The sequence below is a fragment of the Larus michahellis genome, chromosome 4 (genome assembly GCF_964199755.1).
Source record: "Larus michahellis chromosome 4, bLarMic1.1, whole genome shotgun sequence".
NCBI lineage: Eukaryota > Metazoa > Chordata > Aves > Charadriiformes > Laridae > Larus > Larus michahellis.
Window position 1 is genome coordinate 51,990,906 of NC_133899.1, and position 18,993 is coordinate 52,009,898.

General features: G+C 42.2%; 1 protein-coding gene across 12 annotated transcripts in view; it reads right to left on the reverse strand.

The window, feature by feature from the left end:
* RGS6 (regulator of G protein signaling 6) overlaps positions 1–18,993 on the reverse strand; it is a 293,044-nt gene that overhangs the window by 111,081 nt on the left and 162,970 nt on the right. For all 12 annotated transcript variants that reach the window (XM_074584769.1, XM_074584764.1, XM_074584760.1 and 9 more), the window contains one exon: positions 4,696–4,795. In XM_074584769.1, the coding sequence (XP_074440870.1) occupies positions 4,696–4,795 (100 nt within the window). The remainder of the gene's footprint in view (positions 1–4,695; positions 4,796–18,993) is intronic.

Here is an 18,993-nt window from a genome sequence, read left to right on the forward strand (position 1 = left end):
TGGGTGTACAAAGTTGTCCAGCAGAGTTTGGCTGTCCTGAACTAAGCCATCAGGGAACACTATCAATAATAAATTATTTCTTTCCCAGCACTATGGGATTTCCATACTCCAGCCAAATTCATTTTTTTTGAGTGAGTGACATTCTGATGTGTTCCGGGACAACTCTGAAGGCATTTGCCAAGACACATGCTGGCTTCTTCGAGACACATGCTGGCTTCTTCAGACAAAGACACATGGCAATTTAAACTTGGTTTAGATCATGAGTCTCGAGTAACGACAGGCCATCTGGCACATTTCAGTAATACTGGCACTTTCTGCTCAGAGACATCTGGGACTTAAGACAGACATGGCAGGTCAGGAGTGAAACGCACTGGCAGGGCTGTGTGCACAAAGCTTGCATGGCAGCACTTAACCCAAGCCGGTACGGCCAGGACATCACCCAGCAACCCATTCACAGCCACAAAGGCAGCTTTGGGGGCAGAGCAAGAAGACAGGCGAGCATTGGGGTAAGGGTCAGCAGCAGCATGTGTGAGCGAGATGCCAGCTAGGGGACGGCTGCTGGAAGGAGGAGGTATCACTCAAAATGAAGCTGCGGGGACAGGCGCCTGCTTGAAGTCAGTGCGTTACGGGTCAGAAAGAATCACAGAATGGTAGTGTTTGGAAGGGACCTTCAGATGATCATCTAGTCCAGCCCCCCTGCCAAGAAGCTGTATCAAAACCTCTTGGGAGGAGGGCAGAATGGTGCAAGGCTTGTAGACTGCACATCTCCCTTGGGTTGCAGTAGCAAAGATGCTGGTACACAGGATCACACACTACACTGGACCAGGAGAAATCTGGAATGAAGTTGGGGGTGGGGGGCAGATTGAGGAGCATGAAGGAGGCTTTTTGCACTGGAAAGCTCAGCTGTCGCAGCACTGACTTCTTTCTGACTTTTCTGGCTTCTTTTGATAATATTGTATAGGGCCAAGTCTAAATCAGTGGGAGAAGAAAGGATACGCATTTGATCCTCCTACCAAACAGGAGGTTAGTTTTAAGATACAATTGTACGGAAAGCAAAAAGAAGATCAGAAAGCCAGTTTTGCTGCTGGTTAGTATAATGAAATGTTCTTACTGCAGTCTGATGACTGGGAAAATAGAGAATTGCCAATTCATTTACAGAAACAAAATCATTACTGAAGAAATTGTTTTCTCACTAAAAGAGAAATGTGCAACTCCATTGGCAGCAGCTGCCACCATGTGCATTGGCTGAGGACCCAGTCCGGGCATGCACTACTCAATACCTGCCCTCAGTCAGTTTTTCATTCCACATTCTAAACTTGCCGTTGGACAGTCAGATACGTGCACACAGATGCCACACAGACTGGTTTCGTCTTACTTTCATTCTCTACGGCTTGCCCATAAATGTGAAGACTTAACCAAGAAGATAATGGTGTGACGTGTCCTCCTTTGACTGACCTACTTTGAGCCAAAAGCTGGGGAGGAGGATACACAAATCTACTTCTAATGCAGATTAAATCATGCCTTTGGCACAGCATTCCCATACGGACTCATCATACATTTAAAAAAAGGTTTTTTCATCCTTTTCCCAGATTCATGTTTTCAAGAGGGGACCATTAATGATAACTCCCCGAGGCTCGTTCTCCCCGTGTTACACAATGCCTCATTCACAACTTAGGCATCAGGACAGATGAAAGCAAAACAGAGATGAGCGGTTCTTTCCCTGGTACTCAAACTTTAAATCAAACACCCCCTTTGCTGTACTATGAACAGAGCTGCCTGTTTAGAGCACCAAGATGCCACTGTAATGTTTCTTTTTCTTTAAGATTTTACATTTCTCCTGTGAGAAGCAATTACAATAGAAGTGTCAAGCAAAAATAAACCCCTGTTAATCACAGTCACTGGGAGCCTGCCAAGTAAATCACGTCTCAGTGTCGCTATTCCATTTTTCAGGTAGAAATAAAAAGTGTGTGAGAATGCCAGAGTCTAGAAATTAAGCTCTTCCCAAGAGGGGGTCCAAAGTTTTTGAAAATACAAGCTCTTCTCTTGTGTTCATGACATTGAGTGGAATTATACAAGTGCTAAAATTGAATATCGGATGATCATAAGAATAATTCAGGTTGGAAGGATTCTCTGGAGGTCTCGTCTACTCCAACCTCCGTCCAAAGCAAGGCCAAAAGCAGAGTTAGGTTAGACTGCTCAGCTCCAGCTGAACAGCTCCAAAATGCTGGTTCCACAGCTCTCCAGGCCACCGGGCCCATGCTCAGCTGCTCTGACCATAAACAACTTTCATCTTAAATCTAGCTGGGACTTCTTCTCCTGCAACTTGTGTACATTGTCTTTTGTGCTTCCACCATGTGCTTTTGAGAAAGGGTCTGACCCTGTTTTCTCTACAGCCTCTCATTCCCTTCAGCCTTCCCTTCTCCAGACTGAACACACCCAGTGACTTCAGCTTCCATTCAAACAGAGGTGCTCCAGCTCTTTACCCATCTATCACAAGTACTGAAATCATATATAATTTTTTTTTGTTTGTTTTGGTCTACAACTAGGCAGGTCTATGCATCTGAAAGGAGAAATGAGAAGTGGAGAAGATTTTGGGCTCTGAGCTGAGCCATTATTTTCCCCAGACTTTTCAAACTCAGAGGTTTCATGCACTGTCTGGTGCCTCACAAGGGAACCGCCTTCAGATCCCTTCACCTGAAGGGAATGGTAGTGAGCTTGTTCCCCTCCAAATCTGAGAATTTTCTGTGAGCTTTGGAGGGATGTTTTCTTCTTATTTTATCTTCATCTTTTCACTATTCCCTGTGCTGTGAGAAAACAGCCATTTCAAGGTGACGTAATTGCAGCTGCTCTTCCAGAACAGCAGAGTGCAAGGGGGCACTTTCTATTGTGCCAATGGGCTGTCAACTGGGGTGGTACCTAAAGATAAGTATAAACAGTTTAAAGCTGCTGTGAGGTCTCCTGTTTCCTTCTTTTGAGTAATGGGTGGTGGGTTGATGACCAGATCAATTGCTTAATCAATGCTATGGATATTAACAGGAATATCATAAACCCATTTTAGCAGAGTCAATCTTAAGACATCCAGTCTGTGTATTGCAGACTTGAGCTTATGGAATGAGTTTTCAAATCAGATAAATAGTTATTTTCCCCAGGAACCGTGAAGAACAGTTAGCTCATGCCTGATCCAGCCATAACCTGCAATTTAGTAATGCAATTTTCACATCTCATTCTAGATTCATGTTTCTTTTCCACTGTAAAACCCTAATCCTGCAACTGTCAGTTACACTGACTCACCACCCTGGAATCAATTTCAGACAGAAGAGCTTGTTGCTCAATAAAAAAAGGATTAACTGGACTGAGCCTCATTTAAGTAAAAACTTAATTCCAATTTCCACATTCCCTGCCTATCCCCAAGAACCCTGTAGATCTGTATTCCATTGCTGGAGTTTAAGTTGGACATTTCTTCTGTTACAAGGATATCAAATCACACCCCTGAATCAATCAACACAACCTCAAACTCTACTAAATCCAACCATTTTCAAAGTAAAGATATTTTTGAAGTGCTTCAGCTCAGATATGCTCCGCTGCAGGGAACCCCCTTTGCAATGGCTTGACACCAGCTGTATTGCCAGCATCCCTGTTGACAAGAGATATTTCCCCATTATTTTACATCAGTATAAAGACCCCAAGAGGGGCCGCTTTGAACTGCCAGTCTTCTCTCAGTTATTGGTGTGCTGTCTATGTGCAACACAACTTCCACATTTTTAGTGATCATCTGAATTTTGCTGCAGTGAAGTTGCAGCCACAGAGAACGAAGCTCTTCACTTTTCAGAATAGGAAGGGAAACTTCCCTAAACAGACTCATCCATGTGCGTATCTGGTCTGATTTGGAAAGAGACTTTGCAGGACAGAAAAAATCATATTTACTTTACAGAGATACACAAAATCATATTGTAAGTCACAGGAGTAGTTCGATATGTCATACTGGATAACAGTCTACTGGTGGAGAGAGGGAAAACAATAGCTCTGTGCCACTGTAGTGAATACTACTATCAAATTATCAAAAACAGGTAACAGAAGCCCAAGTACAAATCCTCCAAGCAATTTACATTACCCTCAATAAACTCATCATCTACCAATGGCAAAGTTCTTTGTTGCACCGGCAGATATTTTGTCTTGAAAAACATGTAGGAACAGTTTTGTACTTGGACTCACAGCTTCTGTACCATCCACACTTTTGTACACATAGCTTGAATAAAGCAGCACACATGCATAAAAGGTATTTCACATTCCTCTACTTAAGATCAAAGTCTAATAAGAGTATCTGGGTACGAGAGAGAAAACAGTTTCAACTTCCTTTCCTGAGTTCTTCCCTAAGATTGTCCTACCTCCATCATAGGGAATGACTCTGACTGGTGACACTGTGATAGCCACAAAAGCTATATAACATTTTTTAATAACTCACCTCAAAGAAATATAAACTCTTCCTTACTTAAAAAGAATTAAGAAATTACTTAAAAAGAATTAAGAAATCTTGGTTCAATACTTCACTCCCTAACAACAACATGCAGAAAAAATAAGCAGAGGGGGGCATTTTTTTTTCCTACGTTCCTTCTTTTTTGTGGCTTTAGCAGTGTGTTTCCTTAGAGCCAGCAAGTACCAGCTCACGTTCTCCTCCCTGCCAAGTGGGATCCTTACCGGTGACGACGCTGGGGATTTTGGACAGAAAGCTCTTGACAGTGCGGATGGGAACTCCACCTGTTTTGTCATCCTGCATTCTTGTAATGATGTCTTCAATCTGTCAAAAGGAAGGAAAGACTTAGTGATGTATGCAAAATGGCGACTGTACCGTTTATAGACCGTGAGTGCTTTGGAGCCCTGCTCATAGGCTGGGCTTCAAATATACCATGTGTATTACTGCACAAACACAGACCTAAAGATGCAGCTACTGCCTCCCAAATTTAAACCCTGAGACTAGAAACCATGTGTCAACATAGATCGTCTTGGAAGATGGTGGTTGGATAGTGACAATCCAACTGCAACTGTGCTTTTTTTGCTGACCAGGGATGACAGAAAGGTGTTGTTTGGTCCACATGTAAATTGGGTTAGACTCTACTGCAACCAGCATAAGGAACTTCGCGTCCAGTCCACTGTCCCCTCTTATCCCACATTCATTTTAATCCTCGATACTGTGACCTTGGGAGGGCTTTCCTTTTCCAAAGCATCCCAGACAGTCATCAACGGCCTACGGCTTGAGAAGAGCATGATACAGAAAAACTGCAGGACAATTTCCCCTCTCTCATGCAGTTGGCAGGGATGATACGTGTCCATCGTCATCGTATGAAGTAAACAACCAAAATTTAAATAATCGTAGAGAAAAAACTTATTAGATTTTCACAGCCAAGCTAACTTTTAATTCACGGGCACATACATAATCCATAACACACAGGAAAATATACAATCAGCCTCAAAAGCCATGGCAATCAGAGGATGTCATTACTGGGGGAAGGAGCTTAATCCTCTGCCCATTTACTTTGAAACGGGAAGGGATTTTTGCTCCTTTTGAGGCTACTCCCCCTGCGTTTACTTGAAGGCAACACCAGGGAGAACAAAAAGCTGAACATAAGTACAGTGCATAAATTCAGTATCTCCAAAAAATCCCTTTAAGTTAATAAGGTCTCAGAAGCTCAACAAAAGTGAACATGAAGTCGCTGGCTCTGTTAGCTTGAGCAGTTGACAGCACAGCCCTGCCCGCTGCTGGTGACAGCGGCCAAGGCCGATGGTCTCCAGACAGGGAGCATAGCTCTGATTTTACCTAAAGATTTTCTCCTCACAGATGCTACAAAACACAACCTCAGCAGATCGGTTACTTGGTGGGAGCACGGCCCCTCTTTCTCCTAAAGGCAGTCCAAAAGCTCAACCAGCTCTCTTCAACTTCAGAAAACCTGCTTCATTTAGATGTGCAAGTGCGTTTCTTTCACACACTTAACACCTACATTTCAAAACAAGTTTAATTTAAAGTCTTCCCAAGGCGGTAAGACAAACTCCCTGCCAACTTCAGACACTGAATTTGATCACTGTGTTTTTAACCTCAGGCTATCACTTAACTGAACTGTTCGCACCTTGTTTATATATTATTTTTAAGTTAACACATGCCCTGAACAAATTGTCAGCGGGAATGAAGTCACAAAGACGAAAATATCCTGAGATATTTAATAGATTACGTGAGGGTTTGGTACCTACAGTTAATTTGTGATAGAATAATGCCACTTTTCCCCCAATCCAAACTCTACAAAAATTAATACCGCCTTTTCCCCTTCCACCTGAACTTTATGCAAGCTTATTTGCTGATCAAAACAGTTTCTTCCAGTCTGAGGATAGCTGGAGGAGGAACGGCTCCTCTCAGGCTGGACCATAAGCATTTCACAGCACCCCATGGTATTGAGAGGAGCCCGACAGCATCGTTCATCGCAAACCCAGACCTATGAGGCTACAGCACTCTGACACCAGACCTGCCACGGGGACAGGACAGCTTGGTTGCCTGCGAAGGGTGGACCAAGAAGGTCAGCCAGACTAAGACCCGCTTCAACAAGGCAATGAAAAAGCGTGTGACCAACTAGTTATATGCCTTCATCTGTATGCACTTGCAGCTGCCATCAGGGAGAGATTTTTCCACGCATATTAGGAGGAAACTACTCTGGAACGCATTTTGAGTCCTATGTCTCCAGGAACACTTAAGGGCTTTAAAAACTGCAAGCATCATTTTTGGTAAAACTGGTTTCTTTTTTTCTATTGCAATGAAAAGTTCAGAATGAAAAATGAGCTAAAATAATTGTTTTGATGCAGGAAAATAAACTTCTTACTCTTTTGCTCACTGTAAACTAAAGGAACACCAGACATGATTTATGTCATTATCACCCCAAGAAAAGTTCCATTTCAATCAAAATAAACTTTTAATTACGTTAAAAGCAAAATATATTGTTTTTACCTAAACTATCCCCACTTCAGGCAATCAAGCAGGCACTGGTGTCTCAAATGTGGCCATTAATTTGAGTTTCAGTAACACTTACAAAAGCCTATTACAATTTTAAATCAAAATTTAAAAAAACTGAGATAACTCCTTCCCAAAAGGCTCCTTTCTTCCTCTTCTCTTCCAGGCTGCCTACTGGCACTTTCTGCTCTCCTTATTTCTGAGCGTTGGATGTTTCTTCTCTCCTTGGCTTTCTGCTCAGATGCCATACCTCCTTCTTTCCCTGTCCTCTCATCTGATCCAGACACGACTACACACGTCATCCTCCTACAGCACGCCAGCATTTGCAGTCTGCTGCCCCTGGGTTTACAGCCACTGGTTGTACATAGTCTTTCCATTCCCAACACGCTTTCCTTGTGCTCTCCAGCAAATTTCTCCACTGCTCAAAGGGGACAGCATAGCCTACTCAAAGAAACATTTGATGATCATTTTATCCTTTCTTAAAGTTATAATCAAGTTTGAAATAAAATATTAAAAACCTATATTTAGCAACCTATGTCAAGTTTTTGTTCAGTCCACTACAAACAGAAGATCTGACCCTTTGTACCAGCCTTTGTATTTTGCATCCAGCCAACATTTGTAGATACTACTACCCTGGATCTAAATTCCTGCCTAGCTATGGAAATGTTTTGTTAAATAAGTGATATAGTGACAAAGTGGGGGAAAAAAGTCATTATTAGAGCTTCAAGTGTGGAGAAAAGCAAAGAGGGAACATCAAGCGTGAAGGTCACTTTCATCGAAGCTTTTCATCTTAACTTTTAACAGAGTTACCTAGACGCTTCACTGCTACTGATTCTCCCTTCGGTTTCTGCATGTCATTAAATAGCCTTTAGGTTTCCCTGACTAGCACTCAGGGAATAAGAGTCCTTGGATAGTTCATTTCACTCAGCCAGGAGGCAGGAACTGGCAAAACCAAGTGTTCCTCATATTTATCACTCCTAAATGAGTGCGCTCCAATGAATCAACTTCTGCGCAACAAAAGTCATGGTAAGAACAAGAGGTAATGGACAAGAGGTAATGGGCACAAACTTGAGCATAGGAAGTTCCACCTAAACACATGGAGGAACTTCTTTACTTTGAGGGTGGCAGAGCACTGGAACAGGCTGCCCAGAGAGGTGGTGGAGTCTCCAACTCTGGAGACGTTCAAAACCCTCCTGGATGCGTTCCTGTGCAACCTGCTCTAGGTGACCCTGCTCTGGCAGGGGGTTGGACTAGATGATCTCCAGAGGTCCCTTCCAACCCCAACCATTCTGTGATTCTGTGAAGAACAGGCATTGTTTTTTTTCTATTATGGCGGTCACTGCTATTTCAATCTGGGCTGATTTTGCATCAGTAAAGGGAATGGTTACTCTTCTCTCCAAGTGGATTCTGGGTCAATATCTCCTGAGAAAGCCAGAGCAATTTATGTATCTGCTGTCACTGTTAGCTACACACTGCAATATATGCCTGACAAACTAGATCTTGCCTTTCCTCCTGACTGGTTGCTGACAACTCTGCTCCCTACATTTGTCCAGAATGATTTTATTTCACATTACCCCACTTTTCAACGCATTGAAAAGGGCTTTTGGCTTCAGGGGCGTGTTATCAGTGGAGACAGGTCTCTACAGTAGGTAGTTTATGAGAGTTTACCAACACATTCTGTTACACAGAATGTGCTGGGGATTTAATGCATACGTGGGATTTGCTGGTACTCATTAGACCTCCTTCTTTTCCACTGTCAGCACTTTTGCTGACCTAAGGAGGGTGAAGGTGTGATGCAGAAGACCTTGAATTTCTGTCAGAGATGAGATGTCTATCACTGGGAGATAAGAAGTCCCTTTTCTGAGGCAAGGGAGAATGAAATATTACATTTGTTGATGTGGTAGAATAAATAAGTCATAGTACAAGAACAAAAGTAACAATCACAGCCTGTCAGCTTTGGGTCAGTGCCACACAACATCCCTAGTGTCACCATTATAAGGGGGAAAACAGCTCTCGACTTTGCAGTCGCTTCTCTTTCTCCCAGTGCCAAAATAAAGCAGGCACCCAGACCGCAGCAGGTCAGCGTGCACAGCCTTGCTCAGCTCTGGAAGCACCCTGCTCACGGCCAGGGCTGACCTTGGAGGCGACATGCTGAGGGAAGAGCAAGAAACACATGAAAAACAAAAGCTAACAGCTTCCACCTGCCATGACCCCATGCGCGGACACCAACAGCATCTTACTGGAGCTACCCAGCCGAACGTGTTTAATTGCGATTGAGCGATTACCACATGATGATGTCAGAGGCCACCAAGGTCCCATTTTGCCAGCTCATTTTTGTGAGCTAGCGAGGGAGGTAGTACCTTTTCATATTCTCGCCTCCGAGTTAGCTGCACATAGTCCCTCGTACCCTGCAGGTGAGGTCCTGCTTCCTATGTCTGAATATTTCAGTACGCACCAGGTTCCTGTCTGATTACTCGCAGCAGGTACCCTACTCTTGGGGATCACTGTTACCAGCTAACCTGTGGCTGGAGAGTCTCTGAGCATCGCTTATCAGTGCCAACATTAACCATATAGGGTTGGATACACAGCTCTGTGCAAAGCCAAATATCCTCTTTGCCCTGGCAGATGAGAGCTCTCATGAATATCAGTGGAGCTGGATGATACATGGAGGAGGGCATCAGCCTGCTGCCAGCTAGCATGATGGCAACAATTATAAATACATTTGATCTTTTACTCTTGACTGAAATATATGTTTAAAATAGACCATTTCTCACGTTGCCAACCCCTATGGGTCCGATAAGCACCCCTGACCCCATCAGCACGCCTCTCTCGTCTGCACCTGCTGAATCCTGCCACACAGCCCCACACATGCACAGACAAGGAAAGCTAATTTGACAAGAAGTCTGAAGCCAACTTGCTTCACCAGTCCAGATAATTTCACTGCGCTCAAACACAGGAAGAGTGGGGGAAGGCACTTGTACACCTCCCTTTGTCACCCTCGAGGGAGAAAGGACAATCTTGTCTCCAAGACAGCGCTGGAGAGCAGCAGAGCGGCACCGCCAGAGAATTGCTGTGTGACCTTCAGCAAACACCTTCATCCGTCTCTGTCCAAGTCTCCTCTCCCGTATAATGGAGATACTACTGAACCACACAGGGGCAGTGAAACTTAATTCAAAGATGTCAGAGAAGGACTTGGAGTGCCTCGGATAGCGGATGCTACATGACTATGAAAGATACGCTCCCCATCTCTGACACCCTTTCAGAATCCCAACACAACGGCAACAAAACCAAAGCGTGTCAGAGCACCGATGTGTCAGCCCGCAGGGCCATTCGGCCACTTCCCACATGACTAATTTCCAAGGACTGCTGAGGGCAGGAGCACTGATGGAACTTGTCCTTTTCCCAATGGAACTTTTATCTCTGCTTCTTTTTAAATTTCAGAGCTCATCTCAGATAGGGACAGAGTATTCCACATAGCTCCCTCATGCTTGACAATGTTCTAGGGAAGAAAGAAAGGAACAACTCTCTTCTTCAGATGTTTATTGGGAAGGTGAAACAGAGCTAATAATGTCACCTTGAGACTGGTAATGTGCTTTAGCATTTATATATCTCTGTGGTGAGCAGAACGGGAGGATACGAGTGAAGCAAAAACCACCAAGGCGCTGGTCATGACTATCCATATACTGCTGCTAACATAACAAGATCTTCACAAAGTGAGTATCTACTCAGCAAGTCATCACAGGTTTCATCACATCAATTGAATTAATCAAAACGATGCTTAGGGAAAAACTGCAACACTTCTTATTCAGCTACTGAGGTGCAACACCAGAGTCTGGGGAGAACCAGGCAGCAGCTTTTTGAGCAGACCGTGCCTCCCGTAACACAGCCTACGCTCTCAGCTCTGCACTGCGCCCCTGGACTGCGTTATAAGAAAATGTAGTGACAGAAAGTGGGAGCTGGAACTATTCCCCTCAGGCAGTATATACACAGTTGGGAAACAGGGTTTAATATTCAGCAGAAAAAAACCAAAGCTTAACAAATTAATTCAGCAAACAGAGATTCTCCAAATGAGCTGAACTAATGCAATTTTCTCCCTCCCCAAAATCAAGCTTTTTAGCCCATCAGTGTCAACAGTTAGAAGCAAAAGACATCAATGCGTCAGTGTTATGCAAACTCAAATTTTTCATTAAAAACACTTTGACAGACAGCTCCCGATGAGCTCAAATTCTACATAAGCTATAATTGCTTAAAAGAGGAGGCTATTTTGGCATGTTAGAAAGCTGTGTAAAATACTAAAAGTGAGCTCTTGTTTACTGATTGTCCAACTGTAATTATGGTAGCAAATGCTTGGGCCTCTGTTGCATTTTACAGCGTAACAGAAGTTTCTTGTGAATGGAGTGGTGCATTTTTTCACTATGCTTTTTACAGTTATGGTAAAGATGTCACATATATACATGTAATCAGCTTGAGAGATCTTACACCACTTAAAGCACGGCTGCTCTAATTAGAAACCTCAGGTTAGCTGCAAATTAGACCAAATATTTACTTTGCTCCATAAGCAGAAGTGTTAAGCTTTTTATGACTGTAGGAAAGTATCATAAATATCCAGTGAAGATGATCTGAATTTTAAATAAAGCACTCCAAAGGAAACTAAATGGCTGTAGAATTATCACTGAGGCATGAAGCAAGTCACATTTCAGTGAAAGAAATTATACCATTACTGGCATACAGTACGTATTGAATCACTTTTGTGTGACTGTGTCACTTTTGTGTGACTTAGGAACTACGCAAACACATATGCAAACCTATGCACAGATACACGCATAAGTGCACAGATTGTTTCAGCCAGGGAAACTGTAGGGTGGAATCATCTATAAACTGTTTCTCTGTGTGCAGTCTGAATTGGAGGAACCACTTCGGAGAAAAAAAGAAGTTCAGTCCCTCAGTCCCCTAAACAGTGCTGCCAAGGGAGCCACTGGTGCTGACAGCATCTGGGCTATTGGTATCCGTCAGCCAGTGACAGCACTGAGCCTCCCAGACCCTTTTACACAGGTCACTGGTCACCTAGTACTAACTACTTCTCACCGTGCCATCCTCAGCAAGATGTGAACGGATAACCCTGAAGGGCTCCGCAATGACTATCTGCAGACAGAAGACCAAATCAAAACAAAGCAGCAGCGTGTGTTGATGTATAAAGGAATAAAGTTATAACAGGAGATTTAGAGCTACACTCATGGTAATATATTCACCACAGTCCCCTTACGTCAGTAATCAAGAGGGGCTGAGGGGGAGCACAAGAGCCTGTGCTTTCCTTTGGCAAGCTTTTACTGAAGTCACCGACTGCAGGGACTGACAGCATCGTACTGCTTCACTCCAGCCAGGGTCCGACGCACGAGTTGCTGTGGAAACAGTAGAGACTTTCTTTTCTGTTGCGTCACTGCACCTAATGTAAAACTATGCAGGTCTCCAGATTGCTCATACAGTGATGAATGAGAGCAAGTGGAGCAGACATGCCTACCACAGCCCGAATGGGGCCTATTGGAGAAGTAGTAAACTCTGTACATGACACCGCAGAGCTCCTTTGTGTGCCCATTCCCATGCGGGCATGCACATTTGGGGGCCCTTGCCATCCCCGCTGCAGGCAGGGCACCAGCGTGAAGTCCATTAATCCAGCCTCAGGAATGCCTACAAGCAAAGCTGTGAGCCAGCTGCCATCTGAAATAACATAGTACAAACTGCCTGAATTGGCAAGAGCCAGAAGCAAGAGAGTTTAGTTCAACATCTTTGATTTTGCGAGTGCTTCTGTAGGGGGTTAGCTCCCACACCCTGAATTTCACTTTGAGTTCTGGCCATCAACTAATTATTCTCATGCAAGACAAAGTTGTGCTGGAATGACCGAGAAAGCTTCAGGAATCTTAAATCCTCCAACAACACTGGGCTGTGTCTCCAATTTGTAACATGATTTGAGGCGAGTTTTTCAAGCCTGGTTAGAAGTAGTACATAAGACTTTTAGTATTACACTAGATTACAAGAAACAATCAATAATCCTAGCCTGTGGAGGTCTATGCATGACCTGGCGTGAGAAAGCGGCACCTCCCTCTGCCCTGTGATGCTGAACTGCAGTTTGATAAACACAGTACTTGCAGAGGAAGTTCACTTTCCTGTGGAGAACCTACTATAATGCACTTCCAGATGGAAAAACACCAAACTTCTGTGGGTCAACAATCTGTTCCTACACAGGAACTTGCAGCTCCCCAATCTTGATAAAAATTAAGAGCTGGTTTTAAACTGCACCCAAGCCACCTCAAATCCACAAACCCAAGCAGACTCCCATTTGCACCTTCCCAAAGCTGGGAATTGGACTACATTCGCAAGGCTCACCATTCCCCTCCGGATGCTGAGCTGCCACCTCCCGCTCCACCTGCCTTCAATGCAAGGCTGGGGAGGACGAGACTACCCTCCAGCCATCTCCTTCACAGCACCACTGGCATATGAAAATGAGCCTTCCCCTGCAACAGGGTGGAAAAAGTTGTTCCTGGGTCTGTCAGAAAATAAATTATTTCAAACAATGCTGAGCAGGTGTAAAAAAGACAAGTTGTTCCTCATAAGCAACATTTTCCCCCCTTGCTACAAAAATGCGGCAATTCCTAAATAATTAATCTGAAGTATTTCATTAAATATATTATTTATTGACATGAAACACAGAGACATAAATATTAAGCAGATAAGAAGTGGGGATAGAGTTGGTGGATGCCTGATCAGTGTTTTGGCATTGCTACCGCTGTCTTTAAAAATCTGAGTAATGATGAGGAGGGACTGTCATTGTATCACCTCAAATACTCCGAGAGGACTCTGTCGTTCTCTGGTTCTCACTTTTTTTAAAAGCAAAACATGTTTTCTACCTGTCTAGCAGATCTTTTACAGGGAGCAAACCCTGCAGTTGAGATAAAAAAAAAAAATTACATTCTGTGCGTTCCTGACTATATTCTGCATACAGAGGAAGAAAACAGAAAGAAACTCACTCCCATGTAAAGTGACTATTCTTTGTTAAAACTGTAAGGCCTAAATTTGCACTTGGATTTAGGCCCCACACCTGAGGGAAGATTTGTGTCCATGCCCTCATGGAAGGGCTGAAAGGTAATGGTAGCAAAAAGAAGGATACGTGAATCATGAGACAAAGACTTCATACTGCAGACTTCTTGCTTCAATCTGAGCTTCCGCAAAGCACTACCAACTGCAGGCAAAATCAGGTGAAACTATGTAGTACGAACTGGAGAATATTATGATATAATAAGAAATGCAGTTCTGTATTCATTTTGCAAAGCTTCATAAACATGTTCCTAAGTTCTCCCACACTAATGAAGCTATTTGAAGCCATTCAAAAAACGGTTCCTAAGCTATTTCCAGTATGAGATGCAGAAGTTTGGTTTTGTTGATCCCTGCAGGAAAGCTGTATCACAGGCACCGAATCTCCACTGCTACCTTCCCCAATGAATTGATGAGGGAAACTATCCAGCATATCCCTTCTTTCTATTTTGGTAGTTGATGGACTCCTGTGGCTTAACTAAAATAAATTATGCAGAAATATATATATACACACACCAAATGTTTCTTTTCAAAACAGCAAAAAAGTGGGGCTTCAGGAACTGTTTTTTCTGCCTTTTTTTTTTTTTTTAAGCAGTCCTCTGCGTATATAATACTGTGTCACATAATACAGTGTGACAGGTCATTTCATGCACCATTTAACTCTTTGCACTGCAAAGTGCCACACCACAATAAAGATTAGATACACACCCCCCCTCACCCCCAAATGCTGTGAAGTAGATACAAAGCAGAGAACTTTGTAAATGACAGGAAAAAGAGGAAACCTTATTCACCATCACCAAAAGGTTATATTTTGCTTCTCTCCCTCTCTACATGATAGCGTCACCTTGCATTTTTCCTTTACACGTAAAACTAAAAAATTACTTAAAATTATAAGGACAAAGACACAGAACCCCCCCCAAACTTTCCACCCAGGATTTAAAGGTATCACTGCAACAGGAAACGTTGTTTTCCTTTGAATTTCTGAACAGAGAGCAGAAACAGGCTTTGCGAAGATTAGTTTGTTGGAGAGTGAAAGAACGTAGATTGGGTTTTATTTTGTTTTCATACCTCTACAAACTGTTTTCTCTCCATATTGCTTTTTAATGCCTTTTAAATACATCTATCAAAAAATCTCTTAATTTTATGACCACAAAAATCTACAAGATCACCACCGCTGAAAACTGAAGACCTCAGTTTAGCCCACGAAGAGACAAAGCTGAAATGTTTCGCACTGTAAGACTTTCTGTACTAGCGCTGGGAAAGAGTTCCAGCCAAAAGGCAGTGATGGGCAGGGCCAGTCTGTCCACCCATACCGTATCTAAACACTGCAAAGTAAAAATGACATTTTTGTAGTGAGGTGATAAGGTTCGTGCATTTGGCAATCGTTGAAAAAACATTTTTCAAGTGCTCTGCTTCACTCTCTGATATGTTAGTGAGCAACAGTAAAGTGACAAATATTAGAGAAAATTTAGAATAAATCTGAGCATTAATCAAACCAGATCTGATACTGTCTGACCAAAGTTATCTTAATTTAGGATTTAATTTATTCAAATATGCTAAGTTATGCTGATAGGCCCATTTGCACAACATAGGAGTCCCAGAGCCTCTTTAACTGAGCCACTCAATTGCTTTGGCCCTTGACTTTGATAGCAGCTATTGCTAGAATGAGAAAACCCAAGCCTTACATATTGCTAAGTGGAAGGCATGCATTAAAACACACATATGAGCCTCATAACATGATCATCATTACCGGATTCATTAACATTCTCATGCACTGCAACTACCATTTATTATTCTAAGACTGACTGGTGCTTTCCCTTTGGCAAAGCAAACGTTGCAAATCAAACAGCAGTTACAAGTTCTGCCGTGATTCAATTATGGTCCTCACCATGGGTGAAGTTATTTACTTCAACACCAATTTTATGATTTATTCAGTGGTTCTACCACTGTTAGCTCTGTACTTTGGTACCAACAATATTGTCAGTTTACTAAGAGGAATACTTAACAATTTATAATAATACTTTGGAAAAAGAATAATTTTCCCTGTTCTTAGAAAAAGAGATATCAAAATTCTTTTTCCCCAACGAAGTTTCTCTTCTTCTGCTAATATTGAATCAAGGAACACATTCACTTGCAGTAAACTTGGGGCAGTTAATAAAAATTATACCAAGTCTGCTTTGCATTCAAATCTCAGCATCAAACTGCTGTTTGATACAACTCTGGCATTTAATGTGTCTAATGCCCAACTAGGGCTCTACTGTTCCTTTTAACCCCCTGTTTTATAATACATATTGGAACCTTTCCAAAAAGAGCCAGAGGTGCCCCAGCTCTGCAGAACACAAGTGCACTTTGGTGGAATAGAAACAGCTACAACTTCAGTGAACCCTGCGGAGACACCAATTTTAAAGACAACTACCTCTTGACACCTAACAAGTATTTTTCTTAATTTGGAGAGCAAGGAGGAGAAGAGTTATCTATAGAATGAAAGTCAGAAATTCTACAAAGAAAGATATTGTTTACTTTTGGTAGATTATTACTATCTTCTCTACAGGGGCCTGTGTAAGAGACAAACAAAGACACCACTCACAACACAGAATTACCCAGCGCTCTCACCTGCCTCTCCTGCCAACAGACAACACAAAAGCCTGCAATGCTAACTAATGCTGTTTTACTCACTGAGAAAGGACAGAACAGAATAAAAAGAGCAGATACCACATCCTGTGGCTACGGCTCAGTGGCTGTTTCAACAGGTGAACATATCAAATGAGAGTGAGCTACCTCCATAATATGAAATAGCTACTCCTGCCCTTTTTTTAATATCACTGTCATGTGATACCTGTATCTATACACGGTTTTGGTTTTTTTTTCCCTATTAAATGCAGAAAGTATTAGCTCCAAATCATAAATAGTAAATAATCCTTTTGCATGACACAGGTAATTTTTTCTCATGGATTTGATGTTCAATTAACTATGTTTTCATGGTGTGGAAGGAGAACATCTAGCACAGGTAATGCCACCATAAACGTATTAAATCTTATTACACATAAACAACTGGTTGTACAACATGGTCTTCACTTCCACTCTGCCTGACTTTCCAAAGCATTGGTTTCTGCAATAGTATACTTGTGCTTGTAGAATATTGTTTGATTAAAAAAAAAAAAAGTTAAATGCCTATAAATCTCAGTTGTATTAGCCTACAACAATGGTTAGCCATAACATCTTTTCCACCACAACTGCTTGCTGCCAAAAGGTGGAATTATTAAATTCACAACTATGTTGCAAAAGTGGATTTTTTTTTTAATTGTTGAATGTCAGCTGAGGGACAGATGGGGTATTTGGTCATAGCTCATAGCTGTCTAATGTACCAAAACAGAGTAACACACTAAGCAGCACACATGAACAACATTTTAAGCACGTAAGTTGCAATACAAATCACAGACCACATTAAAATTATTTACCTTCTTCATTCCAAGATGGAATGGAAGCAGCTCTACACTTGGATGGGATATACATTTCATGGTTTTAGAAGTACACTGAGATCGCTGTTTTATGATGTTTTAAGTTGTTTTCCTGTTCCGTCTTTTTACAAACACACTTAGTGACCCTCAGAGATATGACTTTGACTTTTAGATACAAAGGAGTTACATATTAGCAGGCCTGACTTGTACCTCTATGCTGCTAAATCTTATTAGTGCTCAAGTCTGACACTAGTACTTAATGGTAAATTATTAACAAAAGCGTAAAAGGGGTTTTCACTTTGCTACAAAATCATCTTCTTACCAGCTAAGGTCATTACTAAAGTCACTGAAGTATTGAAATATTCACTATTGAGGCAGACTTAAAGTCTTCCTGTTCCATCATTTTCTCAGAAATTATCTCTTAATTAAGTTTCTTTTCTGACTGACTGCAAAGTAACATAACTATCTCTAAAACAGAATTAAGAGACATCTAACACTTTCCATCAACTCCTCTTTCAGTGGGCTAACATTTTGTAGCAATATAGCTATAGGTCTATCTATAAATGGACAGACACAAAAGTACGATAATAATTACTGTGGGTAAGAACAAAACTTCCTCATCTCACAAGAATAATGTAATTTACCCATAAATTCTACCCCAAAAATAAAACTATGCAGTTCCGTGGCAGTGGGTCATTTGTTGGTTTGGTTTTGGTTTTCCTTTTTTTGTTTTGTTTTGTGGTTTTTTTTGGTGGGTTTTTTTTGTTTGGTTGGTTTGGGGTTTTTTGTTTGGTTGGGTTTTTTTTGGTTTTTGTTTTTGGTTTGTTGGTTGTTTTTTTTTTTATTCACATAGTAAGGAAAAAACCCAACAACAAAACAACCCAAAAAACTTACTCCAGAGCATTTTCTCCTTTACGTTCCTCCCTCCTCGGCAGCCTCTTCTGCCCCTCATCCACCTTGGCTTGCTCCTCCATCCAGCTGACAGTTCCTGTCCCTGAGCCCCCACCACCTCCCTCCCTCCCTCAGTTGTGCAGGCTGCCCAAGGACTTGAGCACGTGCAGCTCTAAAGGAATGAGAGGTATATGCACTGAAATACAGTGCCGCTTTTAAGTCTTAACTGTCTTCATCTTTCTGCACGTCAGAACCAGACAAGCGGCTCAGCAACCTTCAACCTGGAACTAGACTGTACAGCAGCAGCAGCGAGAAAGGAACAGCTGGGCTCTGAGCTGCGTGTTGCCATACAAACTCCAACTGGTTATTAGGTTTGGGAAGCTTATGGATGCTATTAGTCTTTGTCTGTTAGCAGAGGAGATTAGCACACATAAATAATCAAAAACTTGTCTTATTGTTTGTCCTTCCATTAGCTGAACACCATAATTAGATGTTTGCTGTTAAAAGATCCTAATGATGTGACTTGGGGCGGGGAGGGGGCTTTGGTTTTTAACCTACTAGCAGAGAGCA